The sequence below is a fragment of the Podarcis gaigeae genome, assembly GCF_964106915.1.
Source record: "Podarcis gaigeae genome assembly, chromosome: 4".
NCBI lineage: Eukaryota > Metazoa > Chordata > Lepidosauria > Squamata > Lacertidae > Podarcis > Podarcis gaigeae.
In genome coordinates this window covers 56,580,634-56,604,692 of record NC_139677.1, presented here as the reverse complement: position 1 = coordinate 56,604,692, position 24,059 = coordinate 56,580,634, and the positions used below count along the sequence as shown (strand labels likewise).

Genomic DNA, 24,059 nt, shown 5'->3' with positions numbered 1-24,059 from the left:
TGCAGTCGGCAACTGCGCCCCCGGCACCAGGTCGATGGGACAATCATAAGGTCTGTGGGGCGGCAACTGGTCAGCTTCCTTCTCGCAGAAAACCTCCAGGAACCCTTCGTACTTGCTAGGTACTGCCTGCACCATGCCAAGTCGCAGCTGGTGCTCAGCCCCCTCCTCCTGGCAGGACTGGATGCAATTTTGAGCACAGTACGATGAGCAAAAGGTGATCTGGCGTTGGTACCACGCTACAGCAGGACTGTGTTTCTCCAGCCAACTCATGCCTAATACTATAGGCGTGTCAGACAGTTGGGTGACATTGAAGCTAATGACTTCTCGGTGATCTCCTATCCGCATCACCATGGGAGGTGTCTGTTGCACAACTTGCCCTCCTAGCAATTTCCTGCCATCCACTGTGACTACGTTCAGAGGCGTTGTGGCGGGCAGAAGCGCTATGCGATGCTGCTTGACGAATTGCATCCCCACGAAATCGGCATTGCTCCCCGAATCGATCGTGAGGGGCACTTCTAGGGTGGTCCCATTTGGCAACTGAAGTGTTGCAGTGAGCTGCACCGCTGGCTTGGGTGGTAAAGGGTCTGTGGGTTGCAAAGACGCTGGGGACTGTTCTACAGATTCGCCTGGCTGAGCCCCAGCAATTCTGCTTGCAGCCAGGCATTGTCGTTTCCCTGAGGTTCCTCTTCCTGGATCACTTCTGCAGCTACCGTCGCTAAAGCTGCAGTGTGTTTCTGGAGCCTCTGGGGGCACTCTTTCGCCATGTGCAGTGCACTGTCGCAGATGTAACACTTCCTGGTCCCTCTAGGAGGCTTCGCCTTTACTGCACCGGAAACTGGGGCTCTGGCTGTTGCTTGAGCCTTAGCACCACCAAGTTCCATCGGCTCCTCCCCCTGCCTCCCGAGCGGCGAGGGATGTGACTGACTGAACTCCCTGGGGATGAAAGAAGACGTCCTCGCTGGTGGACGCACCTGACGTTCTTCCTCATTGTGCCAAGGACGTCCCTCGTGACGTATGCCAATCGCCAGAGCCCTCTGCACCACCTGCTCCAGGGTCTGAGGTCTGTCTCCCCTGGCAAGTTCGTCCTTTATGGGACCGCTGAGACCCTCCCAGAACAAATCCCTCACAGGTGTGCAGTCTTTCTCCCAGCGTAACGCAGTCAGTAAAGCAAAAAATCTGGAATGGTACTGACGCACAGTGGCTTTGCCTTGCCGCAGTCCAAATATCTCCCTGCGTGCAAGATCCAAATCTACGGTTGACTGGAAGCAGGCATCCATCGCTTTAATGAATTCATCAGAATCCCGGCGGGCAGGGCCATCTTCACGCCACAAATTGCGCAACCAGTCTCTGGCCGGCCCATGCAAGTGAGAAACAATAAACCCCACTTTCTCCTCCTCATCTTTAAAGTCATGACGAAGCAAGTGTAATGCATACAAAACGTCTGCTCTGAAACTGGGGTAGTGCTTTAGGTTCCCATCGAAGTGGGTGACTAGGCTGCCCCCCCGCCTTCCAAGTCCAATGCCCTCTGATCTGGACCCTGGGAACCCTTCCCTGTTTGCACGCTCCCACCTTGTTTGCAGGTCCTGGCAGCGCTTCTCCATTTCGTCATGCTTCTTCTGAGACGCAAGGACTGCAGCGGTGAGTTCGGAAACTGTAGTTCGCAGTGCTGTCAGCTGATCCTCCGCACTCATGGCTGTCACCGTTTGTGAGCTTTGCAAAAAAAAATTTTGCGTTCTTTGTGAGGGGACTTACTGTCAGAGCCACCCGAGGTCCCAGCTCACAAGAGACCAAAATCCAGTCCAAGTTATATACAAAAGGTTTTATTGAAGAACATTGTTGTCGTTACATCCAAGCTCCGTGGCTCAGCATCTGTTACCCTTAGATGTTTGCTCCTTCTGACACACTGGTAACTCCACCCCCTTCACTCCGTTCCGACGGAGAGGCCAGTCCCGATCTCCAACCCCCACTGGGGATTCCCTCTTCGTTCCCCTGCTTCTGACTGCTTCCCTCTCTACTGCCCCTTGGCCTGACCAGGGGGGCTCCCTTTTGGGAATCCTCGGATTCACTTGACGGACTCACTGACAACCTCGGGTCATCGTCGTCCTCTTCCTCGTCGCCCTGGGACCCCTCCCCCTCGCTCTCTGTCCCTGAAACCCTGACAGTTACTTTTAGTTCTTAACTGGAACCTGGAGAGCTAAAGAATATGAGTGTGTTGTTTTGAATAAAAGTATTGTTACGTCTGAACATTAAATAATTGTGACACCCAGGAAAAGTTTCTTTCAGGAGGGTGGAATGCTGCTTTAAGCAGGAGGGAGCACAGTTTTCTTGCCTTTATTTCTTTGTATTTAGTCAGATTGCCCACATGACTGTGACTTTTCAAGATGTGAAAATCATTTGTTCCTTGATGTGCACATTGTTCCATGCAATACACAAGCAGGGGGTGGATGCTAAAAATAAAAATCCAAGTCCTCTGTCCAGAACGCTTACATTATGTCATATAAATAACACACACACATTATTCAGATGGGCATGATTTTGCTGAAATTATCTTCTTCAGTTGCACAATTGATTACTTATAAAATTCAGTTCCGCTCATGGCTACCCACTAGTGGTGGCAGCATGACACTTCTACTAAAAATGAGGATTGAGGAACATGCATGGTTTATAAATTTACTCTCTATTGCCCATGTACACAATGCTACTTCACAATAATGGTTTTGTGTGTGCTCAGTGCCTGAAGCAGAATTGTGTCTGTCACGGTGGCACTGAGAAAAGAAAATCTCCTTTGTCTTCTGCTGCAGAACTCCACAGATCAGCCCTAGAAAACTTTCTGAGATCATCCGAGAGCTAAAGCTGAAGCCTAGAGATGGGCAGATCTCTCTGATAAATTTTGCTAGTCTTACTGTTTTGTATGTTTTGCCAGAGAAGAAAGGTTCAAATTCGTCTGGCAATGTACCTTTAGAGGTGCAGAGTTCCCCTATATTCATCAGATTTTTTATTTTCATCACTTGAAATTCTTCTGATTTCACCTGAGCAGCAACCCTGCAACCCTTGTTTTGGATGAAATTCAGGGGGAACTTGATAGATTGTATGTATGTATGTATTTGATTTTTTCATGTAAGCTGTTTGGACATCAGCATAACCCTTTCCCATCATGGAAGTGTAGAACTTCCTGTCAGCATTTGGTCCTATTAACATATTGACTAAACTCACTCATTTGTCATACAGAGATCTGGTAACCTCTAGGCTAGATTACTACAGACCATTATACATAGGGCTGTTTCTGAAGATGTTTCAGAAACTTCAGCTGGTGCAGAATTGGGCAGCTGGGCTGCTCACTGGGGCAAGACAGTTTGAGCATATTACACCGATTCTGACTTAACTGCAATGACTGCCAATTAGTTTCTGGGCCCAATTAAAAGTGTGGGTGTTGACTTATAACGCCTTAAACAGCTCAGGACTGCAATACCTCAAGGAACGCCACTCCCCATCATCATCATCATCATCATCATCATCATCATCATCATCTGAGCCCCTTATTTGTGTTCCTCATCCATGAGAATGGGCCTTTTCTGCGGTGACTCAGCATTTGTGGAATGAACTCAGAGAAGCTCGCCTGGTGCCTTTATTACATATCCTTAGGCACCAGGTTTCTCTATAACCAGGCCTTTGGCTGAATAATGTTCTATATATAATAATTTAAGAAAAAACAAGATATAAAGCAGCCTGTTGCATTATTAAGTGATTATGTATTATTATGTATTATTATTTATTTAATTTCTATACTGCCCTGTATCTGAAGGTTTCAGGGCGGTTTGACCTTCATTGTATGGCAGCTTTCTGAGTTCAATGTAATCATGCTGAAGAAGAAAATGTCAGGTGACTTCTGATGAGGAAGTGAAAGAATAATTCCATACTGAAAAATCCCTGTTTTTATTCATTTAGAAAGCACATACAGCAATGAATGGGGAAGTAGTAGAGAGAGATGCAAAATAGGTGACCGTACAAATCATTTCAAAAGTAAAAGCGAGACGTTTCCTGGGTGATTTGTAGTACATCAGTCTTATGTGAGTTCTGATACTGCTGTACCGCCTCAAGATTAAAAAAGGGGAAATCACACTGAATTTCTGAGATGTAAGCTGTCTCTTTTTAAAAATCCCTCCATACAATTGTCTGGTAGGCATAAAAAGTTTTTTTGCTTTGCCTTTTACTCAAGATCTCTTCCATGGGGAAAGTTGAACTCATTCAAGCCATGGTTTCTTTTCTCAGCGTCCGCCTCTGATGACAAGTAAGGATACTTGTGAATGACGACCGCCCTTTAGTTCTTGTCCTTTTCTTTAATTTCTTCTGGTGTTTGAGTGAAATTCCAAGTTCCTCCATTATGGCATTGAAAGAAAGACACTAGTAGAAGGTGGGAGATGAAAAAATAATTAAGAATTACATTTAGCACAGATTGTCACCCTATTTTGCACAATTAATTTTCAACTAGATTCTGAACATACTAACTGGGAAGTTTGAATATCTCAGTTCATTGAGTTAGATTTCTTCCACTATTGCTGTGAATTTGCAGAATTGAATTAGGGGTATGATGTGTAAAGGACTCTTTATGACCCCAGAAATTGTAAATATTGGTTGCTTCTTTATTGAAATGTGTATGTCCCAATGCTGGGAATCTGGCTAATTGGCATTACACAGAAATAAGGGTTGCAAAAGAATAGAATCACATATTTAATAATATCCAGCCTCAGATGGAATTCATGTTGCCCCTTAAAAATCTAAATGAAGATAACCAAGATTTGTTGATTTAGCAGACTTCTAACTTGCATCCTACTGCAAAGCCTTACCAGTTGAAAAAAATAAACTATTAATCAGCGTACATTTTTATCTAAATAGCACTGAGCCAAAAATATTACAAAATCAATACTTTGGAGCAAAATGGTGCTTGTGCTGTGGTGGGCTTCTGAAAACCCTGAATCATGCGTTTAATATTTTATTCTGCAGCGGTTTGCAAACTTTGACCCCACAAGAGAAGTGAGCCCCATCAAAGGACTGGAAGAAAGGGAAGCATCCCCACATTGATTAGGCAACCAGATGAATTTTGCTATTTTCCTTTGCTGTGCTGCAGTGACTCACCAGGTTCAGTTGAGTGCAAGAAGAGAGGGAAGCAACACAACATTGCCTAGGCCAGTGTTTCCCAACCTTGTGCCTCCAGATGTTTTTGGCCTACAACTCCCATCATCCCTAGCTAGCAAGACCAGTGGTCAGGGATGATGGGAGTTGTAGGCCAAAAACATCTGGAGGCACAAGGTTGGGAAACACTGGCCTAGGCAATGCAAGGAAATACCCCTCTCACTCTTGCCACCAGCACAATGAGTGAACTCTCCCACCCTTGAAGTCTCCTCTGAATAACTGACAAAGGGAGGCAGCAGTGTAGCTAGGATTGGTACCTCAGCTAAGTACAAATTTTTGGGCTAAACTTGCACATACTGATCAAAATCCAAGTTTTGGGATTTTAGCTAGTTCATTACCATGGACTTCAACATAACAAAATCAGCTTACACCCAAGTACTTAGTCTTATTTTGGTTGCTCATTAGACTGCCCACCACCTGCTCTACCTCATTATCATTTTGCCCCTTACTGATTTTGTACCAGAAAATGTAGCCAAAATTCTGTCTATTGTGTTGAACTTTTTTCATATTGTGTTGAACTTTTTTCATTCTTTTTTCAGCATGACCAAAATGCAATAGCAAAAGGCTTTTCCAAAGCTTTATTTTCCTGTTTAAGTTTGTAGGGAGCAAGACTAATGCTTGTTTTCTTTTTTTCAAAGAGTGCCAAAAACTCTTAGATACGTTTCATGTTTGAACAGTTTAAACAGGAACATTTTAAGCAGCAACATATCACTGTAGTGGTGAGAAGTAACAAAGAAATAGGTTAACAGTAATAAACATTTGTGGGCACCCAGATTATATAGCTAAGTGCCAATACCAGAAGTTGAGTTCTCAAACCCATGTACAATTTTTTTGTTTTTCGTCTCAAGAATTGCAATCAATTGTTCTTTTGTAACAAAGAGACTAAATTGCAAGAAAGAAACTGGAAAGGACTCGAGCTATAATTTACTGAGCCTGTTGAGGTATGTAGGAAGACTTGTAGGCAGCCAACAGGGATTTTATTCTTTCCCTTCCCATATACTACACTGAAATGGGAGTTTGTAGTTCCTTTGTTTAAAAACAAAGAAGATGATTGTGAAGATTGCTATGGTGGAAGTGGTGTTTTTCTTTTAATTCTAGTCTATGTCATGCATGGACAGATGGACAACAGAAATTATTGCTTGTGGTGAAAAACCACAGCTCATTGAAACTTACCGTATTTTTTGCTCTATAAGACTCACTTTTTCCTTCCTATGGAGTGAATGCAGGCTGTGCAGCTATCCCAGAAGCCAGAACAGCAAGAGGGATTGCTGCTTTCACTGCACAGCGATCCCTCTTGCTGTTCTGGCTTCTGAGATTCAGAATTCTTTTTTCTCCTCCAAAAACTAGGTGCGTCTTGTGGTCTGGTGCGTCTTATAGAGCGAAAAATACGGTATCTGAAATCCTCAAAAGCTGCTGCTAGCCAGTGTAAGGTATCTCAAAATGTTCAATTAGCATTTGCTATTCAGGAAAGGAAGGATTTAAAAATAAATCCAAAATCTTAGAGCAGGAGTGGCCACCCTTAGGGCCTGCTGATGTTGCTAGACTACAACTCCCATAATCTCTGACACTTGGACATGCTGACTGGGCCAACTGAAGGGCCACAAAATATCCATTGTAGAAATTATTCTGGTTATGTGGGAACGGGGGGAAAATGGAGTACATCTGAAATGCTCTATGCCAGAATTGTAAGGAAAATGGAGAAGGAAAGAATACGCTCAAATAATTAAAAATTTATCTTAATTGGATAAATCAGAGTTCCTGTTTTGTTTTAAAAGCAGCCAATGAGCAGTGTCTGTGTCTATAAATAGTAGAAAAGACACATCTGCTATAATCTAGAGATCATGAGTTGTATGTGGGAAAAGGCTGTTGTGCATGTGTCAGCAAATGGCTGTGTGGCTCTGGTACCATTTATATTGAAAATCCATGTAGTACTGTATATAGAAATGTGCAAGGGCAAAGCCAGGCTAATGGGCTGCCTGGTCTGGTGCCAGATTGATTACGCAGGAGCTGAATGCAAACCCCATGTGCAAGTTGCATGCCTGTCAGAAATACATCCAACATGTCCATTGACTTGTTTTCTTTCCTTTGCCAAGATTCCTTTTTATAACATGGAATTTATAAACAAGATACAAAGGTAAAGTGAATACAAGAGAAAACAGTGAGTCATTGATACGCAGCTTGTAGCCATGGTTTAGTTAGCTTACAGAACATGGAAATCAAGGGGAGTATAGAAATATGGAAATGTTGATCAATTGGCGATGGCATAAATTGGAAGTAGAATTCATAAAAGTATTGCATTAAATTAAATTAAATGGGCCAAACTGAAGGTTACATAAGAGGAGAAAAGTGCAATGTTGTGTAAATAAAGGGGGTGAGCATTTAGGACCATAATTTGAAGTAGACAACTGATGACACTGTTTCGTTCCTAGAATCTTATTTTAAACTAAAAGTTTTATTGATGTCTAAGGTAACAATTCTGATCACAATAACTTTCCACTCAAATCAGTTTAGCTCTGAAGTAGAAGTAATGATAACTGGGGTGTAAGTATGTGAGCAGTTTTGAAGTTGAACAAATTGCCTTTAGTGGGTTTTGAAATCTTTGTCCTTAGTGGGTTCCCAATAAGTTCTGGACCTACTGCAAACATTGTCAACTGTGAAAAATGAAAAATTTTAAGGGGGTGGAGAGAGACAAATTATGAGTGATATTTACTCGAGTAGATGCATTGAAAGGAGTGGCTCAAACACAATCATGTCCATTCATTTCAGTGGGTCTACTCTGAGTAAAACTTTGTTGACTACAACTCTACAATATTTACACTGGCCATAGTACAGATGATAGATGAGATTTCAGTTTTAAAAAATGGGCTCTGTAAACACAGTTCCAGATGCTGGATCAGGGAAGGGAAACAGCTGGTGCAAGCAGTTTCCCATTCTAAATGCATGGAAGCATGCTTTCACACATGTAATGGCCCCAACTGGATTGAGTGTATTTATGACTTTGAAAGACAGCATTGCATTTTGCCCATAACATTCTCATAATTGTATTTGGAAAATACAACACAATGAAGCACAAGTAAGGCTAACTAATTGAAGTGATATGCAAATGGACAGTGTTATCAGATTATGATGCTATACTAGAGTAATTTGGAAATCGGATTCATTACTGGCTTGTGAAGTCTAGATATTTTATGACATATAAATGCTGCAATTTATTTGGTAAGTTCTATCAATTGGATTTTAGTTAGAAATATACATTTTTTTCAAAATCTTGACTTCACAGACACAAAGCTGTCAGCAAAGAATGGAACTGTCTGTATCCGTGCGGTAGTTCTCAGAAGTCAACAGGCACCTGAAAGCTTATGACTGGATAAGAAAGAACAGCACTGGCTTTTAGTGCAGGGTAAAACCTATTATCTAAAACCCTTGGTTTCAGATGCTGGTACTGTAATTAGTTCTGCCAGGATAGAATGCAAACAAATTTGTCTTACCTGAAAATGCTGAATCATGCAAAAAGAATGGTAAAAATTTATTGACCCCAATCCAAAAACAGATGTAAGCAGCAAAGCACATTACTGGTGGAGTGATCCAAGACAACAGACCTTGCAATGTAGATAGGAATTAACATCCTCATAAAAGAGAATGGATAGGGATGTATGTTTCCTTCCACATTGTTATACAAATGAGAATGCTGGCCTGCTCCAAACCAATTCATTGTGGATAGGGATTACATCTGATGTGTAGGAGCCCTTTCCAATGTATCTTGTAGAGTGGTACCTCGGCTTACAAACACCTCAGGTTACAAACACTTTGGATTACAGACTCCGCTAACCTGGGTTAAGAATTTTACCTCAAGATGAGAACAGAAATTGTGCGGTGTTGCGGCAGCAGGAGACCCCATTAGATAAAGTGGTACCTCAGGTTAAGAATGGTTTCAGGCTAAGAACGGACCTCCGGAACGAATTAAGTTTGTAAACAGAGGTACCACTGTATTTTACCAAACAACAGTTATTAATTATAACATTCTGTTACACTGTGATGTGGCATTTAGAATGCATTTTTAACTATACCAATTCTCAGGATGACTGGAGAGTCATCCAACAGTTTGAACATAAAGCCTTGGTAGAAAAAGCTTAAAAGTATTTTAGACACTCAAGTGGTAGGTATGCCTAGTAGGATTTTTTTAATCTTTGAAAAACAGCTCCTGATAACATACCACAACCTGCTTTTGAAAGTCCTCTCACTTTCAAAAGCCATTTGCTATTTGACAGGTGGGGCTACTATAAGAAACTCTAGCCCAGAACTGACTTTAACACAGTGGGTAGTATTCAACTGAATAGTTGTGCTGGCAGAAGGATTAGCAAGAGTAAAGGGGGTTCCCCCTCTTCCCTACATTCTGCCCTCAAACCTGCTTCAGAGGTTTTTTGGGGAAACCCAGAAGAGATTTAGAGAGGGGCTGTGGGGAGGAGAGGGAGAGAAAGTTCTATAGTGGAAGAAGAAATCCTTGTGCTGACTTAGCTTAGTGCTGTGTTGAACACAACCCACCACGTTCTTCTTTGGATTCCAGCCAAAATATGGTTTCCTGCTAATGTACATTGTTGAAGAGGTATGCCTTAGGTGCACACACCTTTGCTTTACTGTAACTATACAGTATGGATTGAGGGTTGTGTTCGAATCCCTCGTTCCTCCCGAATTAATTTGCCACAGTCTAACTCCGTAGATAAGGTAGTCCCAGAAGTGGAGTTGGATGGATGTGTTTGCTTGCACTGCAGTCCATAAAAGAAACAAAAGGCCTTTTCGCATGCAGAAAGGAAAAGATGGAAAAAAGAAAAATAAAGATAATAATGGTTAAGCAAACCAACAACAAAGTTTAAAATAAGAATGATACCAAAACTGTAGGAAATGGGAAATGAAAACTGTCAAAAATACGAAAAATTAATGGCCCCTCCAGACAACCTGTTTATTGAGCATTCATCAAGATTTTCTTGCACAAAGCTTATGTGGAGGATTGATTATATATTGTCTTTACTGAGCATTTATCCTGATTTGCTTGTAGGGTGTTTGTATGTCTTCCTGTTTGTTCATTCCATACTTTTCACTGTATTTTCCTATCTCTTTCCAAACAGCAAAAAGTCATTTAAAAATGCATTTGTTGTGCTAGGGTGAAAGAGCCCTTTAATCTATGCTTCATTAAGCAAACCTAAACTTCCAGTGTGAATTCCTGCCGCAAAATAGTGGCAGTCTGGAGGTGCCATAAGTTAACCTTTGGAGATCATGTATATTTGTACTTTAGATTATTAATGTTCATATTTTCAAGAACCAAGCAATCTGTATGAATGCTTTACCCTTCACAGTTCTCTTAATTGTTTCACTGAATAATGATAGAAGAGCAGAATAATACCCATATTACCATTCACCAGGGATGCATATGAGATTTCTTCTGAGATTTTGGGGTTCTGAGTTACCTGAACTTTTAAAAAGAGCGGCAGTGATGTGTTACCAATCCACCATTTTTCTGGGTTTGATTCTCTGACTTCTCAAACTTCTGCACATGCAGAGAGTTTGATGCCGTATCCAGCTTGTACTTCCACCCCCAAAAAATTTCTGCTGACACCATGCAAAAAGGAATCTTGATAAGATTAGCCTGTGTACATTGGTTAAATCAGAGCACAAAAAGGAATCCTGATGACCATTAACATTTGCACATAATCTCGTAATGAAAACAAAGAAGAAAGTTATGCCAACATTAATTTTCTAAATTTTTCAAGGTAAATTTTAAGGCAGACATTACAGTATACAAGGCAGAACCTACCAACCTGCATAATGATAATGATAAACAAAATAGGGGCAACTGCTCATCCATCCCTGCTCTTTACAAGTTTCTGCCGTACAGTAAGATTTTACATAAATATGATATGTATTATGTCAGAATTCTCCTCTTGTGATGCACAGAATGCTGATCTGTACAAAGGAGGAATTTATCAGTTTCACTGAAATGAATGTGTTGTTTCTTACTGGCTTCAAGACTGTAGAAAAACAGATGCCACCCAGCAAACACTGTTCTTGTGCAGTCCCCAGTCATTTTAACAGGATTTGCCTAGAAGCAACTGACCTTTACTGTATTATATAGTTGTTCTAATAACAAAGCAACCATCTATCAGGCAACTCGCCATGCATTATTTGCTAATTTTAAGGTAAAAATGTTCCAAAGGTAGGATTATAAATATAGATTTCAAAATAGCAGGCTGATCCTATCCATAGTGGTTCAGACATGCAGAGCCTCAAACCACAGTGGCTGCAGCAGCCTCCTGCATTATTCGAGCAGAGCTGGAAAGCTCTCTGTTGCTGCATAGCAAAGGAAACACCCATGCTATAATCTCAGGATCGGCCACGGCTTTTCCGGAAGTAATGAATTGAAGCCACTCTGGCAGCTTTTATGATGGGCATGTCAGCAACACCTCTGAACCTCATAGAGACGTTGTAACCTCTGTTTGAGGAGCAGGTGCCAAGGCACTGTTCTCTTGTACTAGTGCTGGGAATTTAGCTCTCGATCATCTGCTTTGGTTTCATTATAGGATGTCCCAAATCAACTGGTACATACATTTCCAGCTGGAAATACAGCAAGGCTACATCCAGAGCTAGATATTTCTGCCTTATTTCCTTCCAAGCCAGCCTATGCTTGATTTCCGACAATAAAACAACTGTGTGCAATATTAACTGTGCCAAAAAGTTCTGCACAGTTTTGCCAAGTATCAAAAATTGGATGGAGCCCTTGGTACTTCCCTCTCCTCATTAACAAATGTACACAAGGCAGTGCCAGAAAGTCTGGCAGACTGTTAGTGGAGGAGTCTGACTCATAGAGCCTATTCTAAAGCTGAGATTCCCATGGGAGCTCTTGCACTGAAATGCCAAAGCCTGCAAAAACCTAACCTGGGTCTTGACCTGCTTCTTAGGTAGGTAGCTTAAGCACTGCATTCTGCCTTGCAATGAAGCAGTTATGCAGAAAGAGGCCGAGATAGACTCTCGGCAAGTACTGTATTGCCAGGTCACAACATAACCTTGACAGCTGCTGCTGGCAAATGACCCTGTATACAAAGATAGTCAGTCCTTTGGAATCTATGGAGAGGGAGCAGTTTTGGGGTTCAGTCTCCCAATCTCAAACCACACGCAAACACATTTTTGTACCACACAGACTCACTCAAACTCTGCCTACCTGTTCGATGTCACTGTTTTTCCTCGATTTGTAAATAAATTCTCCAATAGCTACAAACACAGAAAGAACAAGTCCTGCTGCAAGCACTATGAAGATGCCCCCAATGTTCTCCACACCAAGGGCACTGGCTTCTTTGCTGTCCTCCTCAGGGCAACCATTGCCTCGCCACCACTTCTCCTTCATCATGTGCAGCTTTCCTTCCTCCTGTAGCTGGAGAATGGCAATAGTGATTTTGTCTCTGTAAGGAGAGCCTGGGCAGGGTGGGAGGGAAGCAAAACAAGAAGGATTGAATATGACATTCAGGCAAGAGCACAGTCTGATCCAGCTCTTTGTATAGTAGTAGTAGTGGTTGTTGTAGTAGTAGTAGTAGTAAGTTGACATTATCAAGAGCACTAAAATATACAATGCGCATTCAAGGCATCCAGAACTGGACTTTTTAACAATGTTACTTATGCTGGTTATTCATAATGCTTGTTATACCACACAGAATGGGCAATAGTTCTTTTTAATATTTTCGAATCTTGGCGATTTCTTTGTTCAGCCATTGATCCCATGGCTTTGTAGGACTTTGACCTGAGATCCAGTTTTCTGTTCGTTGGATAACACTGCTCTTTATCCAAACGGAAAGTAATATTACAGCCAGACACCTGAACCTTTAATTTATCCAGCACTGACCATGCCTCAATCACAGATAAAGTTCTCAGTGTTAAGAGTTCAATCCTGAAACATGTATATTATTAATGTAGGAAGTACCTTGGAGTTTTGGTTTTCTAACCGTTCCATTTATGTAGAAGAATATTTTCCTAATATTTGGACAAAACAAACTTTTCTATCCCTTCCTATAACCAACACCACCTGTTAGTGGCAAGGCTGACAAAGTTGTCAGATGTCTGTAAATCCTGGAGAAACCTGACTTTCCCATCAGTCATCTTGTGCATTTGTTTTTTGTTGTTGGCAGTTCAACAACACTGCAGAGCAATAATGCAAGAAAACATTTGAGTTTGTTGACTTTGCGAGCATTGTAGCTTATGAAATATTTTAACTTTTTTGTTTGTTTCAATTGTGTGGATGACATTGAAATTATTGATTTCACCATAAACACATACATATCTTCCCAAATCTTTCTTTAAATTCATATTAATCATATAAGAAACCTCTTATAACTACATCCCCCAGCTGTATTTCTGATGCATACGTTCTCCCTAAGGAGCTACCATCTGTTCTAATTTATTCCTTCATTGTTTTGGGCTTGAAGCATAGACTCTTTATCACTGCCCTGAAATCTTTACAGTGCATCAATCATTATCTTGGAACCTTTGCATTTTCTCCTGGGGGCAGTGGTTGACGACTGCTGTCATCAAAGAAATTCAAATACAGTCTGAAATATTAGTCAAAATGCAACAATACTTTACAAATTAAGAGAACTTAGATAAACCTAGTCCTAAAAGCTAATCTAGAATCCTAATATTAAAAATCAGCAGCATTAAACTGGAATGATGAACTGACACAATTGTTCAAATTTACTGAAATTATTGAAAGTATTTATTAGTCATATTAAGGTTGTAGCTCTACATGCGTGGAGAACATGGCCCAGGGGGCTCCCCTAGACTTCCAGTATAATTACTCCCTTTCATGCCAAACATGCCATTGTTGTGCTAAGTGTGGTCCAATGTACCCAGATGACTGGGGCCTTGCTGGGCTTTCCCAAAGAGGCCTTGTGCCTGGCTTTACTCTTGCTTTTTCTGAGAGCAGCCTGCATATTATGAATCTGGAGAAGAATAAGCTGCTAGATGTTACAAGGAGAGGCCTGCACTTGACATGAAATCTACTCTTTCCTCTATAGGACCAAGGAAACTGAGGAACAATTATCTGGTGAGTGCCAGGCATGTTTTCAAAGTACAGAAGGGAAAAGGAAAGGGCAACTGCCCCCCTCAAAGTACCCATCTCCATCTATAACTTCTTCTGATGAAAAAGGCCCCAGCCTGGCTGCCCTAGTAGCCCACCTTGGTGCCTTAAAGAAGGCAAGCACAACCGAGGAAGCAAAAATAGCTGGTAGGGAAATAGGGCAGGAAATGCTAGAAACTACCAGGTCAGTGCAATTGATCTTGCTGCGGTTGAGGCCTGGGTTTTAGTTGAACCTCTACGGGAGGAAAGTTCCATCAATTTCGAAAGCCTCTTTGTTTTTTCTCGTTATTAAAATGAAAAGAGGATATAAAAGAATATAAAATAATAGCTTGTGGGGCTTATTCGGATATATTTGTGAAAAACATTGGAACTCTTTCGACCTACCAGAGCTCTTGCAAAACAGTTAATGTGTCAGATAAAAAGGATTTTAATTTACCTATCACAGTCTAGCAATCACCACTGATATTAATACACTTCTTACCAATGGGAGTTCCTACGCCATAACCTTTGGAATCAATGAGCCCTCCAATCTGGGTGAGATTACAGTTCCTCTGAGTGACGTATTCTATGCTAGTTGATTCCATCAGCAGAGCATAGTCGGTGGTGAGCACACGCTGGATTCCCTCGTCATTGTTCTTTACCAGCGCTGTCTGCTGCCTGCTGCTCATGAATGCCCACATTTTCTCATAAGTTGATATTTTGGATTTCTAAGAATAGAAGTCATAAGCGTCAGAAATAGGTCCTATTCACACGCTATATATATATTTTTAAACCCTCACATTGCTAGTTGGCATCAGCTCTAGTTGTTGAGTGTAGGAGAATCTTTTGAGAATTGGGAATCTTTTCCATTCAGATATATTCTGCTGAATGTAGCCTTATGGGTCAGCACTTTTACAAATTTCCAACAGCTAATATAATGAGCACATGGCTTCTTTTAACACCATTTGTCACAAAATACCATAGAGGCCTGTGGTCTGTTTGTGACCCAGTGAGACCTACAATGGAAAACCGAAGGACAGTACAGAACAATTACTGCCAGGTGTTCTATAGGAATAGAGCTGTGCTGTTGCTCAGCTGTGATAGAATGTACTGTATTGTTCTTAAAAATAGTCCAGTCTGATAAAGACAGTTTGTCAGCTTCAAACAAAAATATAAAGGCAAACTAATAAAAAAGAATTCAGGAACTTAAAAGAGTGCTCAGGATAACCAAGGCCCCTGGTCTCCTTGATAAAATTGCAGGTGAACGGTTTAATTACTGAATATTCAAAATACAGGTTCAGTTTTTAAATTTATAGAGCCCAAAACACAACTGTGGTTTTTTTTATCCATAAAGAAATTATAGTCCCATCCTTGTTCTTCTATCACTGACTGGGATATGATCTTTTGCTAGTGATATCTGCTATTCAAATCAATTATACATCTCTATTTGCCGGAAAACACCTGAGTTTTTTTTTAAAAAATACTTAAGAAGTTGAGATTTGCATACAGAATAGGAATATCACTTTGGATGGTAGCAGGATCTTACATGCTTATATTTCTAGTCTTGCATAGAAACCAGTACATTTCCATCATGTTAAAAGGATCCTCTCCCATAAATCTTTAAGGAAACAGCTTGTGAATAAAGTCCCTACTGCCTTCACCAAACAAGAGTTGAATCCCATTACAGAGTCTTTATATTCATGGATGGGTGTAGCCAATACTTTGCGAGACAGGATGTCTCTGTAAATATAATCTTCTGGGATGGCCCCAAGGCAGTGAGATGTTACCTTATCTTTAAGCAGAAACTTAACCTTAGACTTTTCAGTATTTGAACTTTTACTATGTCTCTTCTAGTATGCTATTTTAAACAAAACATTGTTTTTGACTTAAATGTCAAGGTTATTTTGTACGCATTGAATACCATCGCAAACACTTGTATAACCCATATTTTACTGTAGGGCAACATAAATTTCCACATAACTGCAATCTGGAAAGACACACACATTCTGGCAACACAAATCTGTAATTAATTAGCAAAACTGGTTTCAGTGTGCCAAATTACAGTATTTATCCTTACAGCAGTATTGTGAAATAAGTAATTTATTAATTAATTCCATTGATTAATCACCTAATTAAAATATTTCTCTAGGTGACATATAAAATAATATACAAAATTAAGACAGTGCTACAGTTCAGTAAAACCAATAAAACAATTGGTAACAAAAAGGAATTATGATTCTGTGTTTAGAAGCAAACAAGGACAGACAGAGAGAGAGAGAGAATGACTTAAAGCATCACTAGCACTGAAGCACAACTTAGAAGTGATTCGTGTGGCCATCAGGCACATGGCAATTTCTGGAAACTAACTTTAAATCAATTGCATGTTTTGTTATGACCAGTGGTTTTTAGGAAATAAATTTGACTGACTGACATTGCAAGTGTTTTGCCTTTCTCCCTTAGTGGCCTGGTTGTTTGTGTTGGCACACAAATGTACAGGCTTTTTGCATGCATCACAGTCCACATTGTATCTGGCTGGGTGAATCTGTTCTCACCTGTGAGACATGACCAGGTCTTAAGTAACAAGGCTGCACTCTTCTGACTCCTGTTCAACTACTCCTAGCATCTGTTGGGTGTCCTCTGCAGCTTCCATGAGGCTCTCCTCTCCTAGGAGAGAACTGGGATTCCTGCCTCTATATCCAGAGGTGTTGGATCTGAGGAAGAGTTGGGATTTCTTTTCTCCAGCCTTAGCTCCAGCACTTCAGCTTCCCCTCTTCCTCCCTTTCCTCATTGCCCGCCAGCTCAAGCCTGACACCATCTCAGGGCACTTCCAATATTTGTCATGCCCTGAAAGCTTTGCTACCACTCTTTCCTGGTATGGGCTTCTGAGGGGCAATACCTTTCTTGTATAGTGGCATTTCAGATTCTCTGTGTTGCATGATTTATAAGTGTGCACAGTATTAAAAAAAACACATTTCGGCTGTAGCCTCCAGAGCCATCTTAGCAAAAACATGTTTATAAATGCTATAGGAGAAATGTACATATTATAAGGAAAAAAATGGGGAAATGGTTTAAAAATACAACTATTCTTTAATTCTATTTATTTTGATGCTTTTATGGAGAACACCAACAGAATAACAATAGAAATACTAAATACTAATGCAGTTAGTTTATTAATCTCATTTCCAAGCAGCAAGGAAGGCTTTATTTATGAATAGAGGTATCAAGGAAGTTTGTCATTAACTGTACTTTTGCAGCTGTGTTAATACACTTAGATATTGCTAGTTTTTAGAAGAGTCAGAAATATAAATGCTGAGAATCCCAACCCCACAGTTTCACCATGAACTTGTAAATGTGTGGTCAGTAACTGAAAGCAGCCATTTATAAAGTCATGATGGCAACCATAGAAATCTGTTCGCAGAAAACAGCAGAGATAGCAGGAGCACATTCCTTTCCAAATTCCCATAGCTTTGTCAATCTGTCACAGCGTCTTTACAGTGATAGCTTCTTAAAGGTTAGCTTTGCCTCTGTGCATCATGCTTAGATCCCACAGTGGGGATGTGGATAACTATAATTACCTGCATCTGCTCAGGTGTTTCCTCCCTGAGATTACCAACTGCTGTTTATAAAGCTCTGCCATATTCATAGCTTGTTGGCATAATCAGGCTCAGAGTATGAAACTAATAAACCGAGAGCTGCCCCTGTGAACTAAATTAAATTTAATATGATTATTCCAGAATAAAATGTGTTAGAATTGAAGACGTGGTTTATTTTATGAGTTAAAGGTGCAAACCAATGGTCCCTGGGCGTGTGTCCCAGGTACCATAAAATTCTGGCAGATCTCCTCTCGGAAGCCCCCTCCCAGGAAATGTGGGAAGGGCTGCTACTATTACCTCATCACCCACTGATACTCCAGGGACAAGAGAGTGTAAAATATATTTGGTTTAAATCTATATAACATAGTTTTGAAATTATATAATCATGTAATTTTGTTTATATTTCCTTAGCTGTGGTACATCTTTCCAACTAGTTCAGATAGATAACTGCCAGAGTAGGTCCAAATTAGCCCAACATAAGTGCCAATTTGATATTGTGTGTAATTCTGCCAATGACACAAAGCAAAGGCAACTGGTGATATATCACTTGGGATTCTATAGATTGACTAACCACATTTTCCCCAATTTGTCTTTTATTGCAGTAAGTTTTGGCTGTTTCCCAAATGCTGAGCTGGAGTTCTGAAGGGCTTACTGGTGGCTCCAATCGATTTTGGGCTGCTTGTGCAATGGAGGGTTCCTTTGCAGACTGAGCAGTATGGCTTTGAGCAAAGATCTTTGAGTTCGGCAATGGAACAGTGCAGGTCACACACAGTTTCCCGCAGCTATTCCGACATAATTATCTCAGGTTCATTTGATTTCTCCATTCACATTTACTATCTAGTTCAAGAAAAAAATTCACCTGATAATGCAAACACTATCTTACCTTGAAGAAGGTCATAGTTGAGCCATCTCTAACAGCTCCGTATTCTATCTTAGTTTGCTTTGCCAGATCATCTGCAGAATCAATGGGGGATTCCATTCTCTCAACAGTCAAGAAGGCGGCCAAATTAGCAGTGTAGGATGAGATTATGATCAAGGTGAAAAACCACCATATTCCTCCAACTATTCTGGTGGAAAGAGCTTTTGGCATGAGCTCAGATCCTATATAACACCATCAAAACATTTGTATTACAATAGGCTGAAATAAATGTCAAATTAGCTCTACGGACTTACATTTAGGAACATGCTAAATGTATGAACAACAGACTACAATGATTTGATGTAATAATCGCGGACATACAGAGTTAACACTAAACAAGGAAACATACTTTGAAAAAGAAGTATGAATGCTAAATGATAAACACATGGATGTCCTTGGGTCTGAATTCCAAATTCACCCCCCAAAATTCTTTGTCATGAATAATATATCTAAATTGCTGTTCCCAGTAACATAATTGGGCTCTGATGCTGAACACACTTACTCAGATGTAAGTTTCATTGACATTACTGTAATAAATGTGGTTAGGAACAGGGAACTTATATTAATGTGAATTATTTTCCTTCCACCTCAGTAATGGCTTGGTACCACGAAATCACATGGAGGAATAGGCTTACTTTAGTAACAGCTACAGAGCTTAAATGGGTAAGAGGAAAAAGGGGGGAAACACATAAATTGTCTTTTAAATATACAGTTAAGCTCTTAGGGACAGTTAAAAGTGAGAACCCTAAGCCATAATGAACAACTGCGGTGAAGCAACACAAGATGCAGCAAGCTTAGGACAGTAAATGGATAATTTTCATGTTATTGTTGAAAGTAAAATTCTTTCCCCACGTTAAAGATTTAGTTCTATCTAGATGTTTATTGCATTAATTTGAACCCATTTTCCCATCCCTGCCCCAGTAAAAATGGTTCCAACTTAATATTTGGTGCTCATTGGATGACTTTATGAAGTGATCCCATTAAATATATATAACCATTTTTAGAGAGCCTGACATCCAGGCCCTTCAGAATTAACAAATTCTCACAGGACCACTTCAACATCACTGTCAGGTCAAAATGTTATGTCAGAATCAGCCCTGTTTGCCCTGCATAGCCTTTCAGTGCACGGAAAATATTATTAAAAGTTTTCTTGAAGCACCATGAAGTCAGTCTATTCTTCATGGCTGAGCTGACAGACAAGCTTATTAGCAAATCAAATACTGATTCAAGATGTTTGCACGGCCCTCTCCTGCACATTCCCTTTGCCTTTCTCGTACTTGCTTGCTTCCCCTTCCTATTCCTGCTTTATCCTGGGAAAATTAACAAAGTGCCCTTCAGCTTCTGGGCAAAACGTAGACATGAAGTTAATACTCGCACACATTGTTAAACTCATGGGTGCAAGGTGGGCTCAGGCTTCCTTGTAGCAGCTATTATACAGGGCTGGAACAAGGGATTGTGCCACCTGAAGCAGGCAGAAATATTGCTGCCATGCCACCTCTTCTCACCCTCCCATCCTTCTCTTTGCAGCAACAGCGATGATGCTCTTCTTCCTGCGCTTCCCCATGTCTTCTCCCCCCTGTGTTCTTCTCCAAAAAATGCATTAGCAGCATCATCACTAGAGGGAGGTTTATCTGCCTCCCTCTTTCCTCCTGCCCCTTGGCTCAGTGCCTCACTATGTGGAAGGGTCAAAAGTGGCCAGGAGAGAGGCTGTTTAAACTTACAAACTTTTCAAAAGATGCTTTAAAGTTACTTAATGTTTTTCCAATGCTTTCCCCCACCGTGGAGTGGGTGGCTCAGACCTTTATCTTGCTAGGGGGCAGACAGGCATCTAGCGGTGTTGGCAGCAGCGGCAGCAGGACCACTGGCCAATAATGAGATGAGTTGGGGGCACTTGGGATTGGGACAGTTCACTGCGTTCCTATGACCACAGCCCAAAACAGTTGTCTCATTCCTGTTTGGGTTGACCCTGTATTTGCATAATAGAAACTGAGCACACCAAGTTCATCAACACAGTTAGCATCACATCTAGTGTGGCTCCCCATTCTGGGAACCAGCCAGTAGAGAGCTTTGCTAATTTTCACCAGGTATAGGAGGGGGATGTAGCAACAAGGGAGAGAACAAGGAACCGGGCAGGGTCTGTATGCTCATCTGTTTAGTTTCAGCTGGGAAATCACATTTGTGTATCTTCTCTTCAACTGCAAGTCTCTGCTCCTACTGAATTTACAGTTGAGTCAAAGTACATGCTTAAATGCTTATTGGACTAAAGCATACATCAGCATGTGGTCAAATTTTGAGCTGGATACTAAACACTTGATACAATTTGTTCAGCAAACATTTTTTGGCACTGAAGTGCTGTGCCTTCTAAGACAGTTATGTGAGATGAATACAAAAGATCAATGGCCTTGGCAGATTTATTAGTTTATAAACTGTATGGCTGGAAAAGGACCATCATTTTCCAAATGATAGCTGAAAAATAAAACTTCTCTTTATATCAATATGTCTGTGCTAAGAATGAGTCAAGGCTCCAAGCATGTTGATGTAGGCATTTTGAGCGTAATTGATGGGAATTTGCTCCAATTACTTAGAGTTAAGTGGGTGCCTCTGATTCTATTCTTTCATTTTGTGTTGTATTCTATGTACATACATGGAATGATAACTTCCATTTTATGGGGAATACTTGCCAAACACACGTTTCTTTGTAAATGAGATTGGTAATCTGACATATTGCTTGGGTTTTGGATTGGGATCTGCATATTTATGGCACATGCAGAGCTGCTTAAAAATTAACAGCCTGATACAGCAAAGATCTGCACATAGAGGCAATCTTCCATGTGTGCACCCAGTGCAGATATGCAGCTAAAGAGCAATACTCAGCCGAGTACCACTGAACTAAATGGATTTGTTTGTTTTGTTTTGGATATGGATGATCATCTCAGCCCAGGGTCACTAGTTGTCTACAGTAAGAGCTGGATAGTGACTGTTTAATGGGATTGTACTCCTCATTACTCAGAAGCAAGTCCTTCCTGAATTTAACATGACTTACCTTCCAGTGAGTAGATGTAGGATTGCAGCCAAAGCTTTCTATTAATCTCAGAAATGCTATTTTTAAAACCAGTATCTTTATCTCCACTATAATTCTTTTCCTGGCACTCCAACAATACAATTTATTTTTACACACACCAAGTCTTCCAGGGGTGATGCCCTTAGATTTGATCTGCAGCTGATCTAAACCAGCACAAGAAGCAGCTGCAAAGAGTGCTGATTCAGTTCTTCATGAAAACATTATTTACTAAAAGCTCAGCAAAGGAATATAAATTAGGTAGACACTGATGTAATGCCACATTTTAATGAATATAGATGGTAATAATGGCTACCTACATTTCAGAAACCATTGCAACTTGGAAGAATAATCTAGAAAATTGGTTTCCTAGATAGGTGTTCCACAATAAAATACTGAGAAGTTTTGAAAGGTTTCAACCTCTAGCTAATTCTAATTTCTCTTTCTCTCCTCTGATTTTCTATCATAAGGAAACTCAGTTGCTTGAGTGAAAACAGAAAGTCTGCATTTTACCTCTTTTAGATTTGGTTAGGTTGAAAATTGCTGAGCTTGTAAAGTGTCAGTGGACACCATCAGCAACTGCCTTAAGCAAGTAAGAAGCTGAAGGCAAGCAATTGGCTCACAGGACCATGATGACTTACAAATTTTGATTGCTGATTCAGCACAGCTAAAGAATGAACACCTTTAGACCTACTTGGGTAGCATACAGATCTTTTTACAAGATATTCAAGAGAAATCATTGCTGTCTTTTGCCTCAGTCCAGATCCTCATGCAAGCTCTGATGCATACATGAAGCTCTTCTATGTGCAATTTCCCCTAGTAATCTTTTTGAGGGGAGCAGACCTGTAAGTGTAGAGCTTTATTGTTGCCCCATTCATCCCAGTGAAGTGCATGAGTTAAAGCACATGTGAATTAGGAGTTCTATATGTGCATCAGAGTTGTGGCACATAGAGAAAATTGCTGGATCAGAAGGTTTTCTTCAGGGGACCTAAGATTCAAAATATGCTTAACAGCCTGATCACATTCATGGTTTGGTTTTTTTTCTTGTGTAAGCCCTATGGAGTTCTCTTTTTTATTCTTTTATTATTATTACTATTGCTATTATTATTGCGATTTTGTTACCAAGCACAGGCTTGTGTTGTGACACTAAAATACTATATGTGTCTAAAGGAAGTGTCATTGAGTTTAGGGGGATAAATGGACATGGGACTGCAGCCTTAGCCTTATTTCATTCCTAAGATATTGCTCTTCAAAGCAGCACGCTGTACTCATTTCAGAGAAATTTCACTGTCATTAAATAGGCTAGTAAGGTGGGAGCCATGACCTGTGTAGCTTTCTATACATTGTCAATTAATTTGCCAAGTATAACCTTTCAAATAAAATATGCTGTATTTGTATAGAGAACTTAAATAAGAGGTGTGAGAAAATAATGCTATTATTAAGAACCAGAGTCAGACAATACTTGCTGAAGACTCTCTAGTGCCTTTTTATGGCAGACATGACAGCCAATCCTGATCCAGACTTTGCTCACGCTCTGTAGAAAAGAGAAAGTCTGATCATCACATTTTAAAATGTAATAAACCAGTGGCTTCCAATCAAGCACAACAAGCAGCTTCTGTTAACAAGAAAGAGCATAACAATAGATGCAGAGGTTAGCAACCATTCATCTCTTGTTCAGACTCTACATGTTAATGATGGTGCACTTACAGTCCACACGTACCACAAGTTTGTACATGGAAACATTTGCTTCAACTTACAATTTTGGTTTTTTGCTTTTAAAGCTTCTTCAAAGACAAGCAGAGTCTGGTTGGGGCTGACTGTCATGTACCCAAGGTAGTGGTAACTAGTAGGCACGGCATCCCACAGTTTGCTGTGGATGATGGTAAACTCCAAAAATGGCAGGCCATTCAGAACACAACGTATTTGGGCACTTGCACACACAAAGCATTCACAACTATAGACCTGTCCAATACTGTAAAACCTTAGTCTGTGTTTTACTGACAAACTGGGACAAGAAGCTGATTTTTCAATTCATCTTGGATAGAATCCATTCTATGAGTATCTGTGCTTGACATCTGCCCCCCTTCCCACTTAGCCCAATAAATGCCTAATATACTACAGGGAACAGAATCAATGGCCAAATTCCCACTGGTGTTAGAAAATCAGGCTTATGAAATTGTGATGTTTGATTTCTACTCAACCCCA

General features: G+C 40.5%; 1 protein-coding gene and 1 long non-coding RNA gene across 8 annotated transcripts in view; one reads left to right on the top strand and one right to left on the bottom strand.

The window, feature by feature from the left end:
- The window catches only part of LOC310843848, an 81,090-nt gene that overhangs the window by 16,784 nt on the left and 40,247 nt on the right, over positions 1–24,059 (top strand). The window contains exon 3 of one of the 2 annotated variants that reach the window (XR_014563690.1): positions 4,270–4,411. The exons of the other annotated variant lie outside the window; for it this stretch is intronic. This is a non-coding gene — a long non-coding RNA (uncharacterized lncRNA). The remainder of the gene's footprint in view (positions 1–4,269; positions 4,412–24,059) is intronic. 2 annotated transcript variants of the gene reach the window in all.
- The window catches only part of GRIK1 (glutamate ionotropic receptor kainate type subunit 1), a 154,082-nt gene continuing 133,937 nt past the window's right edge, over positions 3,915–24,059 (bottom strand). For 4 of the 6 annotated variants that reach the window (XM_083736338.1, XM_083736341.1, XM_083736340.1 and 1 more), the window contains 4 exons: positions 18,761–18,978; positions 14,787–15,012; positions 12,401–12,651; positions 3,915–4,401 (listed from right to left, as the gene is read on the bottom strand). In XM_083736338.1, coding sequence (XP_083592464.1) covers positions 4,246–4,401; positions 12,401–12,651; positions 14,787–15,012; positions 18,761–18,978 — 851 coding nt within the window. In that variant the 3' untranslated portion in view covers positions 3,915–4,245. Of the gene's footprint in view, positions 4,402–9,814; positions 9,981–12,400; positions 12,652–14,786; positions 15,013–18,760; positions 18,979–24,059 lie in introns of all 6 variants that reach the window. The other 2 variants (XM_083736339.1, XM_083736342.1) reach the window with 1 other exon arrangement.